The sequence below is a fragment of the Callorhinchus milii genome, unplaced genomic scaffold (assembly GCF_018977255.1).
Source record: "Callorhinchus milii isolate IMCB2004 unplaced genomic scaffold, IMCB_Cmil_1.0 Scaffold8, whole genome shotgun sequence".
NCBI lineage: Eukaryota > Metazoa > Chordata > Chondrichthyes > Chimaeriformes > Callorhinchidae > Callorhinchus > Callorhinchus milii.
The window spans coordinates 20,731,772-20,757,736 of record NW_024704749.1 but is presented as its reverse complement, the minus strand read 5'-3'; the positions used below and the strand labels follow the sequence as shown (position 1 = coordinate 20,757,736).

General features: G+C 40.4%; 1 protein-coding gene across 3 annotated transcripts in view; it reads right to left on the bottom strand.

Moving 5' to 3' along the window:
• The window catches only part of cdk5rap2 (CDK5 regulatory subunit associated protein 2), a 57,342-nt gene extending 31,912 nt beyond the window's left edge, over nucleotides 1-25,430 (bottom strand). Inside the window, exons 1-24 of one of the 3 annotated variants that reach the window (XM_042337570.1) lie at nucleotides 25,298-25,430; nucleotides 21,608-21,678; nucleotides 20,170-20,237; nucleotides 17,805-17,915; nucleotides 17,159-17,235; nucleotides 14,578-14,701; nucleotides 14,180-14,343; nucleotides 13,790-13,949; nucleotides 13,028-13,081; nucleotides 8,208-8,342; nucleotides 7,920-8,039; nucleotides 7,309-7,401; nucleotides 6,604-6,822; nucleotides 5,854-6,024; nucleotides 4,371-4,487; nucleotides 3,963-4,100; nucleotides 3,411-3,590; nucleotides 2,853-3,047; nucleotides 2,158-2,349; nucleotides 1,665-1,794; nucleotides 916-1,061; nucleotides 670-786; nucleotides 230-379; nucleotides 14-123 (exon numbers count right to left, since the gene is read on the bottom strand). In XM_042337570.1, the coding sequence (XP_042193504.1) occupies nucleotides 14-123; nucleotides 230-379; nucleotides 670-786; nucleotides 916-1,061; nucleotides 1,665-1,794; nucleotides 2,158-2,349; nucleotides 2,853-3,047; nucleotides 3,411-3,590; nucleotides 3,963-4,100; nucleotides 4,371-4,487; nucleotides 5,854-6,024; nucleotides 6,604-6,822; nucleotides 7,309-7,401; nucleotides 7,920-8,039; nucleotides 8,208-8,342; nucleotides 13,028-13,081; nucleotides 13,790-13,949; nucleotides 14,180-14,343; nucleotides 14,578-14,701; nucleotides 17,159-17,235; nucleotides 17,805-17,915; nucleotides 20,170-20,237; nucleotides 21,608-21,678; nucleotides 25,298-25,350 (3,095 nt within the window). In that variant the 5' untranslated portion in view covers nucleotides 25,351-25,430. Of the gene's footprint in view, nucleotides 1-13; nucleotides 124-229; nucleotides 380-669; nucleotides 787-915; nucleotides 1,062-1,664; nucleotides 1,795-2,157; nucleotides 2,350-2,852; nucleotides 3,048-3,410; nucleotides 3,591-3,962; nucleotides 4,101-4,370; nucleotides 4,488-5,853; nucleotides 6,025-6,603; nucleotides 6,823-7,308; nucleotides 7,402-7,919; nucleotides 8,040-8,207; nucleotides 8,343-8,609; nucleotides 10,330-13,027; nucleotides 13,082-13,789; nucleotides 13,950-14,179; nucleotides 14,344-14,577; nucleotides 14,702-17,158; nucleotides 17,236-17,804; nucleotides 17,916-20,169; nucleotides 20,238-21,607; nucleotides 21,679-25,297 lie in introns of those variants that run through there. The other 2 variants (XM_007902798.2, XM_007902801.2) reach the window with 2 other exon arrangements.
• Nucleotides 25,431-25,965: the final 535 nt, after the last annotated feature.

Sequence of the window (25,965 nt, the reverse complement as noted above, 5' to 3'; positions counted from 1 at the left end):
AAAAATCGTTCACCTGTCTGGTTCCTTCACTGCTTTGATGAGCCTGGAGTAGAGCTGCTGTTCTGCTTTTAGTGCCTGGTACAACTGGTCTTCTGACAGCTCATCTTCTGTGGTCGTGGCATACTGCAGGAAAGATACACGGTGATCATTTCTGTTCACCTTCTAACTGTATTAAACCAAAATAGATTAAAAACAATGAACACACAAATGAATATCAATATTAACTTGCCCAGACCTGTTGGCTGTCTCCCCCTATGATGGTACGTTCCCTCGGAGGGTGATCCGGTCTCTGGATACCCTCCTTCAGCACAATCACTTCACTTGTAAAATGCTCCACTTCCCTCACCTCGGATGAGGCGTTCAGTCTCGCTTGAAGTTCCTGCGATAATAAAGGAGCTTTTAACAAGTTTAAGAAACAAACACAATTCAATCTCACTTCTTGAAGGAAGTACCATAACTCCCCTCAGTATGTGGTTTCCGTTAGGATTTGCAGTCCCGGAATCTGAAATATGCGCATGAAACCTGGCAATAATAACAATAATACTTGCATTTGATATATATCTGTAAAACACTAATAAACTGAATTATGCACTTTACAACTCAGTATAACTCTTTATTTAGCAAAAGGCACCCACATGGCAAAAGGCCCCAAAAATAAAAAATTCTTACCTTTATGATTTCATCCTTGACCTGCATGGTGTTAGACAACGATTCAATACTTGCCGCCTGTGCTTGAATCTGCTTGTGCAGGCACTCAAGAACAGACTGGAGTCGAGCTACCTCCATCTGTGGAAATAAAGTTTAGCAAAATAAAGCCCTTATGTTTTCATTCATCAGAGGGAAATGTTTGAGGAATTGATTTCAAAAGCACTCAACCATCGATCGTATCTTTTACCGACCGGTGCGCACACATACCTTAGCCTCGTTTTCTTTCTTCAAGGCGTTGTTTAGTTCTTCTGTATTTTTAGCGAGCTCTTTTTTGAGGTAGATCAAACCCTTCTTGCTTTGAGATGTTTTGACAACAATCTCATCCTCCACCGAAGTGTGTTGAGTTAATTTGGCTGGAAATGCAGAAGAAATGTACAAATTATCCAACTCTTAGGGCAGGGAGACGGGAAGGGGGAAAAGGCAGGAGAAAGAGCATTGTAGTGTCTATCAATAGGGCTTCCATTCTGCTTGTACTAGGTTTCCATTGACAGCTCTGAACTATGAAATGGATCCACTAGGTGTCATGTATACCCCCAACTGGGCATTACATTCGGCACTGCTTTCACGAACAATCCAAACTGAAATTTATCCGCCATGGGTTTCAAATGTCATAAGGACAAGGATTAAACCTTAATACATTTGTAATGTACCTATAAATGCAATGGGTCCATTTAGCACTTACAACACACCCACAATACAAATTCTATGTAAGAAAGTCCAGGTCATCCATACTTTCTAATTCGGAGATCACATGCACTTGATTTTATGGGACAAAGGTGACAATACAATAATAATCCTTGCATTTGATATGGTGCCTTTGAGAAGTCTCACAGTGCTTCACAGAAGTGAAAGTTGACTGATTGTGTATTGGTGGGCGAAATGTTAAAATATTAGATATCTTGAGTGAGATATGAACACAGAATTTAGTCACTCAGTATTGCTCACGCATTGCCTACCCTCTTCCAGTTGTTCCTGCAGTATTTTGATGGTTTGTTTTAACTCAAGAACATGTGGAGGATTCAGAGTTCCTTGATCCTTCAGCTGGGCAAAGTACTCATTCTTCTCTTGCCCATGCTCCACCAGTTTCTGTTGGAATAAGAAGCTGTAATTAGTATTGGAAAATAGGGGGCGGGGGGAGAGAAATCAGGAAAATCCTATTGAGAGCTTTTAAATCAAATCAGCCTCAAGAATCTATCATTTCTGAAAATGACTAGGCTGCAGAGGACAAACTATTCACAAATGGTACAGTAACAGGAGCATCAAACTTGTTCAAAGTCAAAGGGGGGGGAAAAGAATGAAGGCTAAACTAATTTGTTTCACATTTGAGTTGTTCCCCCCCAAATTAATTAAAGTTTCTAATTTTTCAGGATTGATAACTGGAGGATTGACAGTGTTGTGAAGAGTAGCAATACCAATTTCATAGTTGTTGAGATCTATAGGAATACTCACGTTGATAATCTTATCTTTTTCGTCCAAAGCAGCTTTAAGTTGAGCCATTTCCAGGATCTGCTCCTGGTTTTGCATGGAATCGTGTTTCACCAAACTCAAGAGATCACGCCCTTTATCAGCAAGCTGCCGCTCCAATTCCTGTATCTCACGATTGAGGTCAGACAATTTACGATTATAACGTTCAGATGCCTCCTAAACCAAATCGGAATTTTTAGAAAAATAATTAATTTCTCTCCAACTGAAAGTATTCTCCTTTGCCCGTCGATCTACAGAATTATTTTATAGAGGTTTACTGGGCTGCTCAAAAACAGTATAAAGAAGTTTAATATAATTCCTGCATTTGAAGTAGCGCCTTAAGATGTCGTGGAGACGTCCAAAATCACTTCACGGAATAAACACTGTATACTTTGTGGGAAAAAATTCGACAGCAATTGCTCACTTCAGTGTCCCACAAAAAAGTCATGGATTGCGTGACCAATTTATTATTTTTTTTAAAAGGAATTATTACCCCCGGCAAAGCAATCCGCCAATCAACTAACAACCGGGTTCCTACTTATTGCTGTGTAAACAGAGGCGTGTGGAGCAAGGAAACTTGCCCAACGTTTCGCCCTGCCGTGGATTGAGTGACCAAATTAATTTTTTTGGGGGTGGAGAAGGAATATGATGCTATAAATTAAATTAACATAGTTTCCCACCTTAAACAGATTATCCTTGTTGCTGATAAGATTCAGCAAGTCCTCAACTTCCCTCTCATGCTTGGAGCTCAGGTCTTTCTGATCCACCCAAGCTTCCTCCAGCATCTTCTCCTTCACCTTCAACCGCTGACTCAACTGCTCTGCCAAGTCTTTGGTGTCGCTCTGAGCCTGGCTCAACAGCGTATCTGTCATTTCCTGGCAGATGAGGTAAGAAAGCTTTAGTTTTACAACTTTTAATAATAATCCTCCTTGCATTGGGTATAGCGCCTTATCACACCTTCGAGATATCTCAAAGCGCTTCGCAGAATATACTGTAAAGTGTAATGACTGTATATTTTGTGGGCAAAACACGGCAGCCAATTGCGCACGGCAGTGTCCCACAAACAGTCGTGGATTGAGTGACTAAATTTTTTTTTAATAAACATAATGCAGACTAATCAGTTGGGGTACCATCAGAAGAACAACAGTGTGGTGCAAACGGGCAAAATGTGCCCTGAAGTGCAAATGTGTATTTTGCCACCCACTTAGGATATCTACTTTAGTACAATGGCGTATCACCTCCAAACTCTGGGTCTTGCTTTTCAGGGAGTTCTCCAGCTGTGAAATAATGGCATCCTTCTCCCGAAGTGCTCGCGCCCGGCTCTCCTCAAGCTCTTGTTTCACTCTTTGTAAATTTTTGCAGGTATTTGTGAGATGTTGCAACTCCATGTCTTTCTCTTTAATGACACCGTCCAGACTCTGAAGTAAAAAGATGGGTGAATAGCAACCGCTATGTTAATTTTACTTGCAAATAGCCTCACACTCTTTGGAAAGCAGTTATTAGATTTCAGGGATCTTGTCGATCTTAATAGTATTTCTGCACAACCAAAACCTACGCTTAAAATTATTTTGCCAATGTTAATTTAATACAAATAATTAAAGTTAGCCACAATTCTCAATCCCTTAAACTCATCACAAATATTTTTCAAGCATTTTCAGTTAACCATTTCATGCATTCCTCACAAATCTAAACACGTCCAGAAAGAGAATATCCTTAAAATACCTCAAACTTTATGTATATACATACTTGTAGAGCATACAATTGAGAACACATCAAGGAAATGTGCTTACATTGATGGTTTCCTCATTGTTGGCAAAGAGACTGTTCAGGCGATCTAAATCGTGCTCCTTTTCTCGCAAAGCTAAGCGCAGCTGCCGAATCTCATTCTCCTTTTCGTCGATAGCCGCGTATCTCTCATCAATGGCTCGCTTTGGAATTTGACAAACAGAAAATTGTACAGAATGTGTTACAATATGCTACACTGCACACTTGCGGAATAAAACTGCACTGACATTTATTGAAGGGTCTCGACTTTTGAGGAAAAAAAACACAAGAATCTCTAATATAATATTGCTAACAAGATTTTCGGCAGCTGCCGTTTTAAATAACAAAACATCAAACCATAAAGCAAATAGACTGGGAGATGCAATATTAATCAAAGCTTTTGATATTTAGATTTAGTTTAATAAGGAGCGTACCTCAAGGGCTTTGTCTTTCTCTTTTAGTCGGTCACGCAATTTAGCCAGCAAGGCGTCCTTTCCACTGGGACTCTGATCCCCTCCAAGCTGAGCTCCTTTTGCCAACTCCATATAATCCTTATGAGGGGGAGGAGAGGGAGAGGTAGGGGACGTGTGAGAAGTAAAAAGGAGTGTAGACTACAAAACCGGAATCGCCATCACACATCACTTACTCCTAATTAATAACAACCCGCAAGTAAAATCAGTGTCCAGCTCGCAGCGTATGAAACTGTTCCAGAAACCAACTCCACATGAACTCAATAAGCTTTTAAAACTAACGAATGTGCAAGAGATCAAACATTGTCAGAAAAACCTAATTAGGGTCATATATAAAATGCAGTAAGTTATAACAAAGCATCTTCGACTAATTATCTGCTGTGAGACATGATAAAGAGCTCCACTAATGAGGTTGTTAATAGTCCACTTGTGGCTTGCCAATCAGCCTCACTTGTGGAAACGGCTACATGGTAATGATATTGGTAGCTGATTCTTATGCATTATAATTTACTGGGCCCAAACTCAGAATTTTGTCCTGCTAATTAATGGCCCCAATGCAAGACGGTACAAGTCAGATATTTGTATTCTGCACCTCACCCTTTAAAGCACAAGGACCAGGGAGAGAGATAGCTTTAGTAAAGCTACAAGAACAAAGTAAAGCTGGCAGCACGGTTTGGCTGTGTGCTTAGGGAAATTTAATTTACATGTCAATTGCAATTTAAGATGAATGCAAACACCAATCGTACAATTTTTTCACTTATTCATAATTCTGGATGTAACAACCTCCAGTGCAGATAGTCATCGAGTCTAACTGCTGCTGGCCATGACATTCTATTTACAACGTTTGCTATTTTTGAAGTGGAATTCATTGCAATAAATCTTTTTATAATTGTAATTAGGCTGATTGCTTTGTGTTATATTTCTCCAGAGAAAACTGTAAATTGGGCCATTTGCATTCAATATAAAACGCATCATGGAGGAAGGGTTAGGGGTGGGATTTGAACCCACAACCTTCTGCCTCGGAGGCAAGAGTGTTACCAACTGAGCCATTCTGACACTCATCTACTGGCAGGCTGACTATTCAAATGAATTAAAATTGAACTGCCGCTTTTATAGTAGATCCTGTGAAGCATTTTAAGACATCTTACTGCTGTGAAAGGGGATCTGGGACCCTATTCTGCATGAGGGCGCTACGTAAACACAAGTTGTTGTTATTTATTATCATCATTATTATTTCGCCCACAAAATATAGTCAATTCACTTTACAGTGTATTCTGTGAAGCATTTTGAGACGTCTCGAAGATGTGATAAACCACTATATCAAATGCAAGGATTATAATTATTATTATCATCGTCAATAACAGAAGGATGATTATGATTATTATTATTAAATTGTTGTGCAATGAGCGGACTATTTTCCTAGAGGAGCATCATTGCTGACCCACACCTGGAGCAGTTGATCTTTGTTGTTTAAGCTGTCGGTTAGGCGCTCGATGACTAGTTCCTGGCTCTGCAGTTTCAGTTTGCTCTCATTCAGCAGGGTTTTATACTGTTGTTCCATTGCCTGCTCCTTGGCTGTCAGCTCACCGCGCAATTTCTCTAGTTGATTCCGAAGTTCCTGAAGGAAGCGAGAGAGAAAAAAAAACACGCAGTGAGCTTAACATATTTATGGGACAGTTCTGCACATAAAATGCTCCAAATGAGTAATTTTCCTGAAATGTAATCAAAATTCATATTCTAAGTAACGACTGAAGAGCTTTTGCTTTCAGTTTCCGTCCATTTTATATGCCAAATGAAGATTAAAAACAGGAAAGTAATACATTCAAAGAGAAAAGGGAGTTTTCCCAGCAGTATATACAATATTGTTACTGCAGATTAAAGAAAGTCATAAATGCACGTTAGGGAACAGGTTCACTGATCTTCTTGCATGTCTTTTTAAAAAAAGTGTTTAAAGCAGAAAATGTATTTGGCTAACTCCTGATAAGACATTCCACAGTACATTCCTAAGTAAACTGCGCTATCTAGAACACAGCCCATAACCGATTATTTAACTTAGCTTTTCTTTTGTACAACCCACATACAGCTGGATTCAAAGAGATGTTCTGACAGTCTTATTATGTTGTGTTCTTCTGGTAATATTAAACATTTCCTCTAAAAATCCCCTTCCCTATGATAGTAAATACTTGATAGCACTCACATTGACTGCCTTGTCGCCCTTGTTTTTCTGAAGATGCATATCTTCCAGCTCTCTCTCCAGCTGACCCTTGGCTTGATTCAAGTCGTTCAGTTCCTGCTCTTGTCGGTTTAATGCTCGCTGTAACTTCTGTGTCTCCATCGCTTTCCCATTGTGCCCAACGCGCAACTCTGCCAACTCTGTTTCCTTCTCAGTTAAAAGGCTTTGATACTCCTCTGCTCCCTGGTCACGAAATAAAGTCACAAGTCTAGTTCAAGATCATTTCAAACATTATGAAAGCAGATTTAAACTGTTGGTTCTCCTCCCCCGCCTCCAACACACCCTTTACTGCAGTATGCAGCAACTGCGAACCAAAAGAAGATCACATCATCCTTATTTTCATATGGCTACCATATTGCAACCACAAAATATAAAGTCAATTCATTATTACATATATTCTGTGAAGCACTTTGAGACGTTTCAAAGATGCGATAAGACACGGAATCAAATGCAAGGATTATTATTACATATTCAAGTCCTAACCTCCCAAAGTGAAATTTGAGTTTGCTCTTGTATCAATGTGAAAGTCTTTGATGCTTTAACCTAACTTTGTTTCCCATGAGTATATGGGAGTATATGAGTATATGAGTATTACAATTAATTAATTTGTGTAGAACTAACACTCAGCCCTCTGCTAAAAAGAAAACTGATTAACAACTTAGCTTTTACCTGGAATTTCTGAAGTTGAGCCTTATGTAACGAATCTCTGGCTTTTGCCAGTGCATCGTCCCGATCTTCAATTTCATGACAAAGCTCTTCAATCTGTTTAAATAAAAAGACCTAGTGTTAAAGGAACAATTCAATGAATAATAATAATCCTTGCATTTGACATAGTGCCTTATCATATCTTCAAGACAACTGAAAGTGCTTCACAGAATATACTTTAAAGTGAATTGACTGTATATTTTGTGGGTGAAACGCGGCTGACATTTTTTGCACAGCAGTGTCCCACAAACAGCTGTAAATTGAGTGACCAAATGATTATTATTTTTTTGGAAGGGATTATAATTCCAGAAAAGCGATCGGCCAATCATTTACCTAACGTTTCGCCCTGCCCGGGAATCGAACCCAGGTTCTCTCGCTTTCAAGTGCTCTAACAACTAAGCTACAGGATTCTACAAATACTGTACATTCATGAATAGATTGGTTTCAAGCCCGCCACATTGTCACCACAATTATGTCTCAATAATGAGAGAAATATTTAAATCATCAACATTAGTAATTCACAAATAACTGTGACATAGGGAATTATCTGTCATGACCACTGCTAACATACATACCTCTTTCTCTTTGGCCTTCAGAGCCAGAGTCAGTCCTTGAATGGTTTTATCTCGTTTCAGACTGTTCTGCTTCTCAGTTGTCAGACTGCTCTTCTTTTCCTCAACATGTTCCTGCAGGATCTAAACCAAATTTGATGCAACACCTTTGATTAAGACTTTATATACTAAGTAACATATTAAACAATAATAGAAAATGATGTTTAATAGAAAAAANGTATTTTACAGGTAAAAAAGGGACATTTTAAAGAATATTATTCCAATAATTTGCTCTTTAAACGGATTTTGTACCTTGTTGGCTTGCTCTGCTTCCTTTAGCTTTTCCTGCAGTGCACAGATAGAAGTCTGGGCCCTCTCCAGATCAGAGTTTAGTTGCCTGGCTTCCATCTCCAGCTGCCCAAATTGCCTATGTTTCTCAACCAGGTTCTGAGGAAGAGGGAAAAGAGAGATATGAGAAGTTCTGCTAAGCAAATATTCTTTAATTTTAAAAAAAAGCTAAATATATTTCACACAACTTCAATGCTTGAATGCTCTCCGGTAGAATTTTAAAGGTAACAGCACTTCCGAGATTCAATGCCTTGTCGGTTTTAAATACAATACCTTGTGATGGTTTAAGTATAAAAGGGGGACAGACCAAAAGAAAAAAAATGTTCTACACAAAGCAGCAGATTAAATATTAATGCGATTAACTACCTCAGTTTTTAGGGGAATATATTCATCTTCCATGTCTTCCAAGGGTTTCTGCACAGACCTAGCTCCTTCAAGATCAGGGGTCCTTGCACTGCTGCATCCTGATGCTGGTCTCCGTGCAGAATACACAGCTATTGGGATCTTGCTGTGTGACTGGAATGGCACCGGTTTGCACTGAAAATGACTTATTTGCTGAATTGCCTCAGCAACAGACTCCCTCATTTGGAGGCAGCACCCACCCAGCGCTGCACAATCAGATTCCGACGTTAGCTGAAATTCCTCAGGTTCTTCGTCGATTTTCCAATCGATTCTGCTTAGATTTAATGACGCCAGTGATGGACTCTCTGAGATCTCTGCACAAAGGGATTGCTTCAGACTGAGTCCACTGCTCTCCTTCTCTGCCAACATGCTGCTCCTCTGTATCAACTCAAAACACATACTGGGTGATTGCCTGCTTAATGGAGGGACACGAGCAGATCCTGACCTGCCACCCCGTGTGGACCATCTTGGGGTCGAGTACACCGAATCATACAAACAATCCGTTACACGTGACAAGTCATAACTGAAGCACTTTCTCATTCTGTGCCCACGAGTGGGTGCATGTCGGCAGCTGGAGCAGCTGAAGCGCCCGTTACTGTTTTTTCTTGGTGTTTTATGTTCATATTCATAAAGGGAAAATTCGGCTTGCAGGAGCCTGCTGTAATTCTCACGAGGCAGACTGGCAGCCTCCGGAGTGTAGCTCAGCTCCTGGTATTGGGGACCTGGAGGCTTCTTATTGTATCGATAATACAAACGAGAAATGCACTGAATTAGCTGCTCCTTCTCTGCCGTAATGCTCTGTAGCTTCTCAACAGCAAGGGCCCGGACATGCGCAATAACGATATCGCATTTAAATACCTTCTCCAACATAAAGACACATTTACTGCACAAGAATTCTCCTTCACCATCGCGATTGACTATATGGTCCAACACGAAAGACAGAACAACTTGCAACCTCCTTTTGCCAGCGATGCTGAAAATCCAGCGACGCTGATTTCCTTGAAGCCTGCTGGCACAGACACGACAGAGATCCTTCATCTTCAGAAAATTAGGGTTTCAAGCGCTGAAATGCTCATTAAACACAATGCACAGCTGACCGTGCCCTTCTTGAAATGGAAGTCTTGAAATTTAAATTCCTAAATTCAATTGATATGAAGCTAGCAGTTCAGGCCTTCTGATCTTCCACGGATAGATTCTCAAAATAAAATAAAAGGCAGAGTGACGGACGACTGCATCAGACGTTGTTATGGCAATCGCCTGCACCTTCCCAGCAGTAAAGCAACACGTCTGTGATTCATACACAATGCTGATACCAACTCGGGTAAATGTCGTCGGTTTCAAACGCACCAAGTTTGCGACAATCCAGTCCCGTTCAGTAAAGGCACACGTCCTGACTGAAGACACATTCTCAACTTCCGATTAGGCCAGACAGCAAGGCATTTGATAGGATAGGACTCAGCAGGCACATGACCATCAAATGAGTAATGTTTGTTTTCTTGTTGTCTTGGCTTGACGAGATCAAGTCTTTTCTTCTTCCTCAGCGCAGATAACCACAAACGGAGAGCTGATTTACTCACTGGCAGCTGGTGTACAAAACCTCCATTAGCTCGCACTTCAAGTGTTATAAGGAGACACAGGATTTTACAGACGTGCTCTTATCAAAGCACAATCCCATAAAAATACAGCCCAAATTCTAATGAATCTCTCATTGAACCTAAACCCACTGGTTCCATTGTAGTTCTGTCAACATCATTAATATATTTAGAAAGAGCAATTTAATCATTTCAAATCTGGGTAGGTCACCTGATGTTAAGGCTTACTGATTTTTTTTTTCCACAGAACTTTCGAAATGACAAATATAGCAGAACTAAGACATTAAAAAGCCTGCACGCTGCTGCAGAAAAACCACCAGTTTCCTGTTGAAGGTAGATTCTTCAGTTACAGCTTACATGGCACATGGAGTAAGCTGAATTCATTTCTTTAATACAGTTTCTTCAAGTGGCTAAACTTTAGTCAAATGGTTTAAAAATGCAGACCTCAGGAATCCATCAACCTATGAAAACAAACCAGTAATTTTCATGGAGATTTAAAGATCTTCAATAAAACTTCTTGATTTTTGTCTCAATCTGAGCCAATGTGGCCAGGGAACTGCCGCAATATATTCTGCTAGACGGGCTTCAACTGTTGCTGATATTAAGTCCAGTTTTGTGCCTTTTTTGTTTAATGTTGCAGCTTTCAGACAGCGTCACTTTACTAGGTTAAAATGCCATGAGACGTTTCACTTCAACTTGAGTCACTTTCTCGAGTAGAAACTCACAAATGCTGCCAAGCTGGCAAATTTCCTCTTTTCCATCTTCCTATTTTTCAAACGAACTCATGTCCCCTTCAGATCTCCACACTACAGTAGTTTCATTTTCAGCAGTCCTTCACAAAAGAACACTTTATCTTTAAACGCTCATCCACGGTACAAGGACCCTCCCTTACAAGTTCCTCCAACTAACTGAGGATTTGCTAAACAAGAAAGTCATTTGGCAAGCATACTCGGGTGTACCACCAACACCAAAAATCTTGAAACTCAGATCAAATAATTTGAAAAACACCTTTTTAATGTTATCCCCTACGTAGCCTATTCCTTAGCTGTCCTCATGTGTTCCCACATGTTCTACTAGCTGAAAATCATTTTGCTTTTTTAAATTTATTCTCTCTGGTCTCCCCTGTAAAAAANTAAGGCAATTGGTACAGCCTTGCAACAGGGATTAGCACACCAAGTGAAACGACGGTGTAGCAAAGCAGGTGCATAACTATAATCCCTCAATACCTCACAGCTAGATTTTGCACACTCATTAACTATTTAATCAGCATAATTGGGCATGGCCTGAAATACAAAAAGATTGGTAAACAAAAGTATTCCTATAAATGCTAAGAAAAATGTTTCAAAGTATAGTTGACAACAATAAACACAACAATAAAAACAAATTGCATTTATATAGAGCCTTTCACATTAGGACATCCCAAGGCATTGGATCATCAAAGGCTTGCACTCGAGCTGGGGGTTGGAATCAAGGTGGGTGGAGGGTGGGTGACCAAAGGGACGGTCAAAGAGGAAGGTTTCGAGATGACCCTTGAAGGAGGCAAGGGAGCCGGTGAGCTGGAGGGATTCCGGGATGGAGTTCCAGAGAATGGGTGCAGAGAAGCTGAAGACCCAATTGTCAATGGTGGAGCGGGCAGGCTGGGGGACATGGAGCAGGCCAGTTCCCGCCGTGCGGAGATGTTGATCTGCTGTCAATGGATCACAGAGGTAGGGAGGAGCAAACCACAAAGCTAGAGTTCCCCCAAATCAGCCGCTTGAAGACGTTTACAGTAGAAATTCACAAATTGTCAACAAATACGAGAAGAAAAGAAAAGCAGAAAAGCTGATACATCGCAGGAAAATATATTTCCTACTTTGATTGCAACAAAAAACAATTTACAGTGGAGATGTCATAAATTTACACTTGAGAATTTTATAAACGTTAAGTCTGTTTTCTCAAACTAACTTAGGGAGTGACCTTAAATAGAAGCATAGTTTTTCACTTTAATAACTTGGTACAACAGAAGAGAAATCAGCAGGACCAATGGAAAAAGGAAATCACAGCTCATGATGGAGAGACTTCATTATGTGTCACCAAACAATAACAAAGTCGAGAGAACTTATTTGTAGAGATGCTGCTGCCCCAGTAACAAAGGGTTTTTAAATGGCCAGGTTGTGCGTCTTGCAGTGACAAACGATTTAGAACAGCTTTTAGTTTCATTCTGTAAAGTAGATTGTTTAACAAAAGGAAAAAGCAACTATTTTGCAGCTCTGCACAGCTGTACGTGTTCCATTCAACCATATTCCATCAATCAGACCGAGAACCACGTAGAACCAGGCACCGAACAATCACTGAAACACAGGACTTCTGCACATCCAGTACCAAGCAATAGGGGCTGCCAAATTAAATGCACAAAGGAACTGGGATTGAGTTCTTATCTGACGCGATTTCTGAAAAATGCTGAGCCATCGGTATATACATTTAAAACACTGAATGGCCTTTCCTGATAAATGCGTTACCAAGCTCAAGAATGTTCCAAAATAAATCAAGTGAAAGATAATGGAAAGTAGAACAAGATCTTGAGATGACATCAGTATTTGCTGAAACAAAGCATTTATCTTAAGAATGATGCAACAAATTTAATTCCAAAAGCAACCATTGTTCTCCATGTTCGTACAGAATTTGTATTACAATTCAAGCAGGAAGGCCTTTTACATGCAACTATATTATGGATAATTCTGGTTATAATATCCTAACTGCATGTTAAAGAACTTTCACTCCATAATACTTTGCTTTTGATTAAAGGATTACCTTCATATCGCTCTCAAAACGATTTCTTTCATTTCCAAGCTCCCCTCGAAGGGCCTGTTAGTGGAGGGAATTAAAGATGTCAGATTTCTGCTATTCTGATTCCTCTTCATAGAGGTTTCTGAATGTTACAGTGGGGTTCTCTAGATTTACTTAACTTTTCCTACAAAGCAAAATTAACTGTAATTTAATTATAACAACCCTCATGTTTAGTAGAGCATCTTATCACGTCGTCAAGATGTCTCAAAGCGCTTCACAGGATGAAGTGTAGGAACTGTGCATTTGTAAGGTGATCTCACACAAAAAAAACTTCCAGCTTCTTACTCAGCTCTTACCCATGTTGCACAGTTCAGGTCGTTGCCAATATAATGTTTACTGCAAGGTGGAGCAAAATTGCCATTTTAGGCATTTAATCTTCTGGGTTTTTTCAACTCTCAGTAAAATCCATGATCCCAGTGACTCCCGAGATGATAAACTAACAATAAGGAACTGAGCTTGTGGCAAAAGTGGCTCTGACCACTTTTACCAGGATGAGGAAGCCACGTCACCGTACAAAACTGCAACATGGAGTAGGTGAATTTCATGCAAATATTGTTAACCCCTTCCCTTGGTAGTAAGTCCTGCTTTAAACGTTTCTCACAAAATATGCAGTCTCTACACTTTACAGTATATTCTGTGAAGCGCTTTGAGACATCTCGAAGATACGATAAGGTGCTATATCAAATGCAAGGATCATTATTATTAATGGATTAAAAGGCCACTTACTTCGGTTTCACCAGCTTTCTTGAGAAGCGCCTCAGTAAGTTCCTGAATCTTTTCTTCCAGGGGTTGCGTATGGTTGCCTTGTAGTTTTGATTTTTCATTCATTAGCTGATCGATAAGAGCATCTTTGCCCTTAATGGCTTCATTCAGATCTTCAATCAGCCTAGAAATTATTAAATAAACATTTTAAAAAATTCTAACTAACTTCTACTCGTACTTCATTACAGCAGAAGCTTCCAATGTTAACTCATAAGAATTTAGTGAATCTCAGAAATTTACCGAAATGTCGAGACAAATGGTGTCGACACAAGAAAAGGCATGCGATATAATCAAATACTGTACAAGTTTTGATATTGTTCAAGTTAAAATATTGATAAACAAAAAGGAACTGACTGGTTTTCTGGAAGGATTTTGATCTGCTCCGGGGATAAGGCCAACCCTGTACGGTTCTGCTTGTTTGTAGCCAGAATCTGCTTTTCAAGGCTTATGCTTCGAAGTTTCTCCTGCTCTGCTATGGCAGCCATCTTTTCTAACTCGGCCTGGGTAGTTTTGACATCCTAGATGCAGAGAAGGGTAAGATACAGGTTTATAGTACATTTTATTTGAGGAAAAACTCCCACCCCAACATAAAACGATGCAAGTTATAACACAGAAAAATCCAAAACGTAAAAGGCTGTCAGAAAACAACAACAACTTGCATTTATATAGCGCCTCTCACGCAAAGCGCTTGAAAAGGGCAAGGGAAAGGGTTTAATCAATGGTTCATTTAAACCAAACTAAGAAATGCTCACCTCCTCCAAGAGATGGATTTGGTTACCAAGGATCTCTTTCACCTGTTGCACATCCTTCTGAGCCTGATCTTTAACCCGCTGAACTTCTACATCACTGTTGCCAGCTAGACTCTCCACAGCCTTCCTGGTATACAAACAGCAAGAAAACCAGAGAGTTACCACTACTGTTATGGGTTTAAATATGTAAACCAGAAGATTGCCGAAACTGCTCACTAACCAGTTCGATCCTTGCATACATGTTTACTGATACAACACGCAATTCCTATAATGAAGCATTTCTCTTTGCCAATCTTAATTTCTACATTTTTGGTAAATAACAGAATAAAAATACCAAAGTCAACCAGTAATATATGTTCTGTAATTCTAATCAAATAAAGTCATCATTTTGTTTTGAAATGTACCCATTCATGGAACTGAGAGAGTTCAATGTTGCCAGGCAAAATGGTTGAGGCCAAGGACACTGGGACTCATTTAAAAACGCAGCTGGATGTTGTGATGGGAGGATAGTAGGGCAGGGATTCTGGAGGGATGAGATCAGATGGGTGGACGGGTCTTCTTCATCCAAACTATTCCTGTAATCTTGGAAAATCGGTGACATCATGGGGCTATTTAGCCATCAGGAACATTAAAACATTGCTCAAACCTGTTCTCAAACAGAATCCACATGTGCACATTTTCTACCAGAGATCACCGGACAGCAATCAGGAATGGAAACCTCAGCGTTTTTTCTCCTTCCTACTATATAGATGTCAATGCCAACTGTAGCGGTTTGTGCTCAGTGTTCATTCTACGGTTACACAGCATCGGACTCACCTCAGAACCTTCCCCCTCACATGGGCAAAAAGGCTTCCTGCATGAGCTTTCTAAGCTCATACAAGAAGAAAACCGCACAGGTAAAATACTGGAGGGCAAATGTGTCCAAGTGTAAGTAAGCAAAATTAGAAGGGGAGGGAGAAAAAATATCTACATATATAGCAAAAAGAATGTTTTTTGGTAGGAATAAACAAGCATTAAACTGGGTTAGTGTAGTATCCAATTAGCATTAGGATATTAATAGTCCATTTATTTCCAATACATCTGTGGAAATTTTTGTTTAAGCTCCCTGCCAACGTTACTGATAACTTTTACATAAAAATCATTTGACAATGGCATATATCCTTGGTAAAAGGTGACATACTACTCTCTGGTATGAAAATTGAACTCATTACAACATATAGTCGCATGTCTTGTGTGACAACACAAACAGCAAAACACATTGCTGGTTTAAGTAATGTGTTACACATAAATGCAGTTCAGGGCCTCAAATTTCAAAACTATTTATTGAGACCTGTATGAAGTTCTGAGAATAAGTAAATCAGATAAAGTTCTTTATGAAATCATTGTTCCATTAATGTATTTAGTCAGGAAATAAAAAACCCTTATCTGTCGCTACAGGAGGCAGATCAGACTATGTAGCGATGACAGATAAGTGCAAAAACTATATCGAGCTTCAGTCAATAAATGAGCTGCCAAAGAAATGACATAACACCACATGAGAATCAGTAAGTGTGTCAGAATGAAATAAACACTTTTGAAAGGTAACACTTTGAAATACTTACATAAGCCTCAAACTTTTAAAAGTAATAGCTCTTCATCTTCTGTTATAATGTGATATTTTTGCTTTCAGGTGTCTTTCACTAAAAAAACATTCTTGTTTTCAACATTCAACACTATGTTGCTCCCATTTCAATAGCATGTTTTCCAGTCCAAACACTGATAATTCAGTTTAACTGATAGGAAGGGAATCTATTATTGACCCAGATGGCTCAGTAAATGTATGGCTATTTTGATTTTAAAATTAAGGAGCAAATAAACATAGCATTGCCTACAACAACAGCATCTATATACCTTCATGATGGGTAGTGTCCCGGAGCGCTTAACAGTGACGGAGTCTGACCCCGAGCCAGGAGGAGAGGGAGGGGGAAGGTGACCATAAGCATGATCAAAAAGGAATATAAATGCCCATAAATCCTTAGGAAGGATGACAAGGCATTATGGAGGGTGCAAAGGAGATTTACCAGGATGGTACCAGGAATGAGGGACTTCCGTTATCAGGAGAGGCGAGATAAGCTAGGATTATTCTCCTTGGAGCAGAGAGTGTTAAGAAAAGTCTTAATAGAAGTTTTCAAATTTATGAGGGGATTCGATAGGGTGAACAAGGAGAAATTATTTCCACTGGCAGGTAGGTCAGTAACGCAAGGATACCAATTTAAAATAGTTGTTAAAAGAAACAGAAACAGGCCAGGAGAAATTGTTCAGAACTGGAATGCATTGACTGAAAGAGTGGTGGAAGCTGATTCGATAACAACTTTTAAGAGAAGTAGATAGTTATTTGGGGAGGACAAGTTTACAGGGCTATGGGGGAGTGAGCGGGGGACTGGGATTGAATTGGATAGCTTTTTTCAAAGAGCCGGAACAGACACGATGGGCTGATGATCTCCTTCTGTGCTATATAATTCTATGAAATATTGAGCTTACCAACACAGTCCATGCACTACCTTCTAAAGTGTACCGGTTTGACCATAGCACCACTATTACTTACGAAGCTTTAACAAGAAGTTCCTGCTTCTCCTTCAGCTCATACTTCAGGCTTTCCAATTCCACTTTAAGCTCAATGTTCTGCAAAAACCCACCATTAGAAATTAACACACACATATGCACACAATCAGGACATAAATGTTTGACATGAAAACTATTTAGAAGGAAAAAGAAAGTGTAACCTTATTGCTGAACCTGTGTGTTTATGTGTGTTGTGGGCAGAGGTTAAGGTTAGAGGTTACAGTTAGAGAGAAACCAAAAGTGAAAGTATCTATCTTCTCTTACCCACTTATTGTGCCATACAGCCAATTATTAAGACAATTTAATCAACAATGTTATTTTAACACGCTCCAAAAACTAAGCTGTCCAAAAAACTTCACTATGAAAGGTTGGTGCAAGCAGGTGAAAAGTACAATTTGTTGTACTGTGAAGGTTAATTTCAAAGACCTTAAAAATCATTCTCGTAGCAGCAAAAAAAACATTATTTTAAAATAGAGACAAAAATATAATTCACTTTGAGTCACAAAAGGAGCCAAATGGCGGACATCCATCCATGAAATGATGAGCCCTTATTCCTAAGGCTTTTCGGTTTGTGTGCATTAATCATAATAAACTACTTTTTAAAGTTTCTTTGTGAGTTTACTCCTTACCGTCTTATAGACATCCTCACTGGCATCATCAAATTTTTGCTGCATTCGCTCCTCCAGGAAGTAGATGCGAAGCTTGAGGTTAAAATTCTCTTTCTTTAGGTCAGTGATTTGCTGTGAGATAGAACAGTGTTCATAAGACATGGTGGCAGGTGAAAAGGATCTTCCAATCCATCTACAATCCATTCGTACAATCAAAGATGAGCTTCAACTTTTCAAAATAATTTCACAAACGTTCAACAGCATTGCCACAGCATTGATGCTGGAAAAATTAGGGTCACTAGCAGGACAAATAGAAAATTACGAAAATATTTGCCAAATATTGCAGGGAAATTTGACAAATTTTACAGAATATTGCGGGGGTTGATTGGTGCTATTGAGAGGCAGATTTTACTGACAATCTATTTTTTTCACGTTATTGATAGACTGAACATGAAAAAAATGCATTAGATCGTTTCAAAAAAAATTAATGCCTTTAGTTATCAAACAAACAAAATCAAAACAGAAAATAACTTGCGACTGCTAACATTTTTTCAACTGATGAAGCAGATCTAAATAAAACTAATCAATAACTACTCTTTTTAAATAGACAGGAATCTCAGCGATTAACAGGTCTTCCTGCATTAACCAGTCATTAAGGCTATATCACACGATACGGACAACTGATTATTGCCTGTAATAACTAAAAATAGCAAATACACAGGTTCAGGCACAAAGCTGAACAAGAATAACTTCACTTAGGGCTATTAAAATCATTTTTAACAATTTTACTGATAAATAAGCCTTTTCTTCAACGAAAGGCAATCAAAGTTAATAAAAAAATTGCTCCCATTTAATTTTTACATTGCATTTCTACCGTTTCTAAGTCCCAAGTGTAAATTAGAGAAACTATATGACAGTAAGAGGCCATTCAGCCCACCAAGCCTATCCTACTGCTATCTCCTCCACTGGAGCCAACTCTTCTAAAACCTATTCCTTGCTCTTCCCCTGAACCCTTTTACATTGTCCCTCTTCCAAGTTTACCTAAATCCATTTTAAATCTTATGGGCTCGGACTTAATAACTGCTTGTCACAAAGCATTCCAAATCGTTGTTAAATAGCTGCCGTTAGAATAAAGTCTGTCACATCGTAGCGCAATGAGTGATAGAATGAATAAACTATGCCAGGTAAGTACAGCTGAAGAGAAAAGGAACAACATAACCTTTCTAGGATTTTACTATCACAGAATAAAAGATCGGACATCGTGAATTCTGAGTCTTTTTGCCTTGAGCCAAAAACGGCCATTATTCACAAGATTGTGGTTTTCCATACATTTACAAAAGACCATCAGCGTGATACCCTTTGAATCCAAAGTTTAACCGTCTCCATAAGAAGTTAACAGGATTGAATAACTAAACTATATTTTAAAACGCCACAATTTTTCATTAGCAAAGAATGGTTTGAACCTGCTTAGCAACCATGTGGCACCACTGCTGGCTGGCATGAGACCAGCTTATTCTCATCTTTCAAGGCTTTCTTTTCCTCAAAGCCTCTTTAGCTTGATGCCCATGAAGCCTCTAGATTTTATTAGGAAAGGCATAAACCACTCTGCTAAATACAACAGAAGTTTGCTTTGTGGACGCTGCCTGCCAATAGAACAAGCATTTATATCCCAGGAGAAAATGAGTGGCAATTAAAGGCAGCAACAAAAAAAACTGCATAGAATAGCAGAATTATAATTACAAAATAATAGGAGCTACACAAAATATATGGCACATCATTCCAAACTGCTAAATGTACTGTGAGTTGTACAAAATTCTGCCAATGTTTTTAAATGTCAGGGGGATATCTTGGGTGCACTTTCAAACCAAGAGGATTCAGACGGCACAACACACAAAGACAGAGAACGAAGTTTCAGCAGTATTAGGTCCTTCACATCCTCATGGATGTTGCAGTCATCTAACATCATATCAGTATCATTCTTCGCTTCATATAAATAGATTCTTGCTTGAAACACAATACGGTATATAATGCACTCACTGTGCACTATTTCAGAAAATGGAAAAGCATTTTCCCCTCAACCTACAGAAAAGTACCACAAGCTCTGAATCAGTACAGTAAACACTGATGAGCGTTTCTCGAACAACGCTTTGGATTGATTTCATTCAATTGGTCACTTTTGTCCCAAACTACCACACAACAGCATAAGTTTTGTTATACATCAACAGCATGTTGTCAAAAAGATCGATACTCAACAATTTAAAATACAAGTGTTGGCTAGTAAATCTGTTTGCAAATAGCTTCGGAGGGCAATTATTGAAATTAATGCCGGCTAACAATTTTCAAAGCACTGCCTACGATTAACTGTTCTGGAAAATTTGCAACTTACGGTTTCGAAATCTTTCATTGTCCTGGCTCGGAGAGGAGACATTTTCCCAGCCGCAATATTCGGCAACCCTGGAAATTAAAGGAAAGTTGTGTTTGAGTGAGGCTGCCATAATGAAGGTTGAAACAAGAAGCCCGCACGAATACTCCTGTCAGCACAAATACTAGACAGACTACCACAGCCTTCCAGTTACAACAAGTTACACCAGTTTACAATGATCAATGTTTTATTTTAGCACTTCACTTAGTAGAGTCTAATGTTGATGGCTTGGGGCCAGCTTGGCCTACAAAAGCAAGCTGATCAAATTCATGACGGCGCCTTAGTGACATGACAGCTTGCAACCAAGTCGAATTATTGAAACTCCAAAACAACGATCCAACAAATGCACGAAAGGCTAAGGGGAACAAAATTCCATGCAAAAATTTACAAATAAATTATAAGTTCAATTCCTTAAATTACTTGAATGCCTTTTCAACACAGGTCGCCTTCACCAAAGTAAATTGCAATAAATTCTCCTCTTCCCCAACTTGGATCGTATCCTCATAGCAACACAGTGCAATTTGTAACGTTTCATTTTTTCAAACAGGGTACAGATGTACCATTGCAGTTTTAATTTAAAAACTCCTATTGCATTAGGAGCACACAGACACAAGAGTGCCACAGGGAGAGAACAAATCCACAGGGAAATGGCAACGGGATAGAGAGGGGGACAGAGATAGGGATTGAGGGAGAGACAGGCAGAAAGAGACACGATGACAAACTGAAGACAGAAAGTATAGTCACGTTTGCTACAAACAGCTCACTCCACAGACCTTCATTCTCAGGTACGCTTTCCGCCCCGTTTTCCATTAAGTTTGCACAGAAAGTCAATTCAAGACATTACTTTACTCATCGCTAAAAACTGGATTTCAGTTGTTCAAGGAGAGATAACTTCTGCAATTTTTTGAAATTGGTTTAAAATTATAAACAGGGATTTTTTGTAAAAAAAACTTAGCCAGGCTGAACATTTCCTACATTAGCGAATCGATAAACAGAGAACCACCAACAAACAACCGTCTCCAAACAGCAGTGCACAGAACTGCTTGCTGTTCAGTGCTGACTGGATTCATATGTTAGACCAGAAAAAGTATTTCACACTCCTATAAAGTGACAAACACAAGCGAGTCTGTTGCATTAATTAGTTAACTAAGTACTTGTCATGGAAACCTGGCATCAGGCGCTGGGGCCTGCTACAAGCAGCAAGAAACATTTCAGAAGCATTATTTACTTGTGTCTTTGGCTTGGGTTATTTGCAGAAAATCATTACGTTTCATACATTATTCCCAAATACTGGAACTCATTACTTTGGCCCCCTTGATAAATATGGAGATGGGAAACTGCAAGATTTATACATACAGGACAAGAAATGTGATCAGGTAAGTGAATCCAACAATATACCTACCGAGGACATGGTCACTGATGGGAATGTGGTCTCCGCTAACAGTAAGATCTTGCAGTCTGGAAATATTGGAGCTGGAACACAGAAAACTAGAGTTTTAAAGGGAAATAAATCCTACACAGCCTACAGTATCACCAAATGAACCATAATTCAGATATCTAAAATATCCAGAGAGGTTAAATGTAATTATATTTGCGATGGATACAGCATCTGTAACATCTCAAAGCTTTTTAGTGATTAGTGACTTTTTTTTGAGATAAACACAGAAGCCAGTTTGTGCACAGCAAGATCCCACAACAAGCCATGAAGCCAATGATAAATTAATCAGGAGAAATGTTGGCAATGACTCCAGGAAAAACTTTTCAAACCCTGTCAACAGACAGACAGGACCATATGAAGCATGGCACTTCAATGCCATGCATTTCTACCAACTGAACCAAACTAACAAAAGATGATTCTATGAGAGTTTCAAGAAATTCAAATCATAGGAAGGAATCCAAATTCAAGGATAGTTAAAAATCAGGTATCTAAGGGACTGTAATTATTTGCATCCTGAATGTTGTTTGTGCATTGTAAAGATTTTCTTTATCAGGTCTGTCTTATCAGGATTAATGCTAATTGGCCGGATATGACTAGTGGAGTGCCACAAGGATCAGTGCTTGGGCCTCAATTATTTACAGTCTATATCAATGATGAGGAAATAGAACTTAACATATCTAAATTAGCAGACGATACGAAGCTAGGTGGGAGAGTGAGCTGTGAGGATGACACAAGAAGAATGCAAAGGGAAACAGACAAGCTAGATGAGTAGGCAGGAAGGTGGCATAAGGAGTATAACATGGGGAAGTATGAAGTTATTCACCTAGGTAGTAAAAATAGAAAAGCGGATTATTTTCTAAAGGGGGAGAAACTAGGTAGTGTTAGTGTTCAGAGGGATTTGGATGTCCTTGTGCACCAGTCACAAAAGGCCTTGGTGAGACTGCACCTAGAATATTGTATGCAGTTTTGGTCTCCTTATTTAAGAAAGGACATACTTGCCTTAATAATAAATAAATAATCCTTGCATTTGATATAGCGCTTTCCACGTCGGGAGGACGTCCCAAAGCGCTTCACAGAACACACTGTAAAGTGAATTGACTGTATATTTGTGGGCGAACGCGGCAGTCAATTGCGCACAGCAATGTCCCACAAATAGTTGTGGATTATTATTATTATTGATTTGTTTTTGGAGGGATTATTATTAGGTGTGTGAGGGGATACAGCCTAGATTCACTAGGTTGGTTCATGGGATGAGGGGGTTGACCAATGAGGATAGGTTGAGTAAACTAGGCCTATATTCTCTAGAATATAGAAGAATTAGGGGTGATCTTATAGAAACCTATAAGATTCTTAAGGGTCTTCACGGGGTAGATGCCGTGAGAATGATTCCCCTGGTTGGAGAATCTAAAACTAGGGGTCATAGTCTCAAGATTAAGGGTCAGCCTTTTCAAAATGAGTTGAGGAAACATTTCTTCACTCAGAGGTTAGTGAACTTGTGGATTTCTATACACCCAGAAGGCTGTGGATGCTCAGTCCTTGAACATATTCAAGACTGAGGTTGATAGATTTCTAAATGATAGAGGGATTAAGGGATATGGGGATAGGGCGGGTAAGTGGAATTAGGTTAGAAGATCAGTCATGATTTATTAAATGGTGGGGCAGGCTTGAGGGGCCAAATGGCCTACTCCTTTCCTTTGTCTTATGGATTGCAGTACCCTATCATTAAATTCCTTTCTCCAGTTGATCAACTTTTTCTAACATAATATAAAGGACATATAGTAACTTTATCCTACAACAAACTTTGATGGTGGATCTCTAATTCCATTATAAACGTCCAAGAGTTTCACTGAAATTTATTGCCATTCATATTGTATTAATGTAAATTTGAACAGGGGCAAGTTTAATTTTGAAAACTTAAAAAAGCTACAGGCAAATTGTAAGTAAATTACAATAGACTTGATGAAATGATTTACGGTCAGGTGAAGTACAATATACTGTAGTGCAGCATTCATTACTTCAATTACTCTAAATAAATTTGATGCCTATTCACATTTTCCTGCGCAGGGTTTTGACCTCAAAGATTCAAAGGACTGTCTTTGGACACAAGGAATTGCAATTCATACATTTCAACAACTGTGATCCAGTTTTAACAATGGACTTCATAATTTAAAATCCCTAGCAGATTTTAATTGCAATAGATTCATATACTTGTAACCAAAATGTGTGTAATAACCAGTGGAAGCTGAAAGGAAGGAACTCAATGTTTTGGATGCCTTCAAACTACCTTCACCTTCTCAGAATGGTTCTGTATAATTAAAGATACCTGTAATATGTTATTGATGACTGAAGGTTGCTTTTCAACATCAATTATTCTGTTGCACTATCAATTACACAGTTAACCGATGTTACCGAATACATTTAACTGGGAATAATAATGCATTCACGTTCTACTCAAAGCAATTTAAAGTTTAGAACAAGTTTATAGGGAAATTGGTGATAGAACATAACAATATACAGGATTCAGCATGAAGAGAAACCGAGGAGGAGCTTAAAGATCCCTTTCCCGCATCATTATATACAACTGTATCTTAATAACAACACTGTGTACATTTCCATTGACTCTCTTCAAACAATCACACACAAATACAAGCGTGGGAAAATGGCCCCAATAATGCAAGACTTCTCCCCAATAATCAAAACTGCATTTACGCATTCCCCAGTACACACACTGAACAATATTGCCATTGCGGTGAGCGATGAGGCCGAAGAGCAATTCGGGCAAAGATCTTTTGTGAACACCGACAACAACAACAAGATTCCATTTATAAAGCGCCTTTCACGTCAGGAGGACGTCCCAAGGCGCTGCACAGTTGGGTCAGGACCCGGTAAACTCCCATCCATTGCCTACAAGCGACTTGGCTCGAGAAGACACACATGTCGTGCTCTCAAAGCATCTCAGCTTTGTTTACAAAACACGGGTATGGTGGGCGACACTCCCGTCTGTCAGAAAGGTTGTGGGTTCAAGCTCCGAGTCAAGATTATTATTATTATTATTATGATGATGGTGATCATCATCCTCATTACTACAACTTCTGGTAAAGGATCAAAACGCACACACGAACAAAACAAGGGCTTATTTTGGGTGGGAAGGCGGACTCTTCATGGCAAGACCGAAACTTGGGGAACTGCTGGTGGGGGGTGTGGGGGGTGGTGGTGTGGGGGGGGGGGGGGGTGTGGGTGTGTGTGGGGGGTGGTGGTGTGGGGGGTGATACAGGAGATAAACAACAGGAGGTCAAGTAGACCTCTTCCCCTCCTACTCCTCCTCCTTCCCCCCCCTCCCATTTCCCTGCCTCTCTCTCTCCCTCCCACTCCCTCCCCCCTCCCCCGCTCTCTCCACCGAGACATGAACGTCACAGCCCGGAGACACCGGCTGCTGTTGCCTGCCTTCCAGCGTCACCCGACACCCAGGCCAGGCCATGCCAGGCCAGGCAGCCGGGGACTGGCCCGGGGAGAGGAGGGGGGGGAGTGAAGCAAACAGGGAACAACTTATTTACACGGCAGCAGTCGGGGCCCCTCTCCCTCTCTCTCTCTCTCTCCCTCAAACACCCCCCGGGGCGGCTCGGCCGCTCTCCGTCCCGCTCCCCGGCCCCTCACCTGCCGTTGAAGTCCACAGGCAGCGTCGGGTCCTCGCCGACGACGGAGTCCATTTTTTTTAACGAGCCGCCTCAGGCTCTGGCTTTCTTTTTCCCTTCTCTCCCGTCTTTTCCCCCCTCCCGCGCTTCTCTAGGCCATGGTTGGGGGGGGGGGGGGTGTGGAGGTGAGGGGGGGGGGAGGGGTTCTGTGAGTGTCTCGCGCGCTGTCTGTGTATGTGACGGTTGGCGCCGCCTCGGCTTCAAACCGCGACCGTTACCGTTCCGCCGCGCGGCATCATGGGAGCCCGGGCCGCCCGGCGGGGCTGAGGGCGCCGCGCCTGCGCAGTGTCATCCGGCTGACAAACGGTTGGTGAGCTGGCAACCCCCCCCCCCACACACACAGCCCCCCCCACACACACAGCCCCCCCCACACACACACACACACACACAGCCCCCCCCCCACACACAGCCCCCCCACACACACACACACACACAGCCCCCCCCACACACACCCCCCCCCACACACACAGCCCCCCCCCACACACAGCCCCACCCCCACACACAGCCCCACCCCTACACTCACAGCCCCCCCCACACACACCAGCCCCCCCCAACACACACAGCCCCCCCACACACACAGCCCCCCCCCCACACACACACAACACCAGCCCCCCCCCACACCACAGCCCC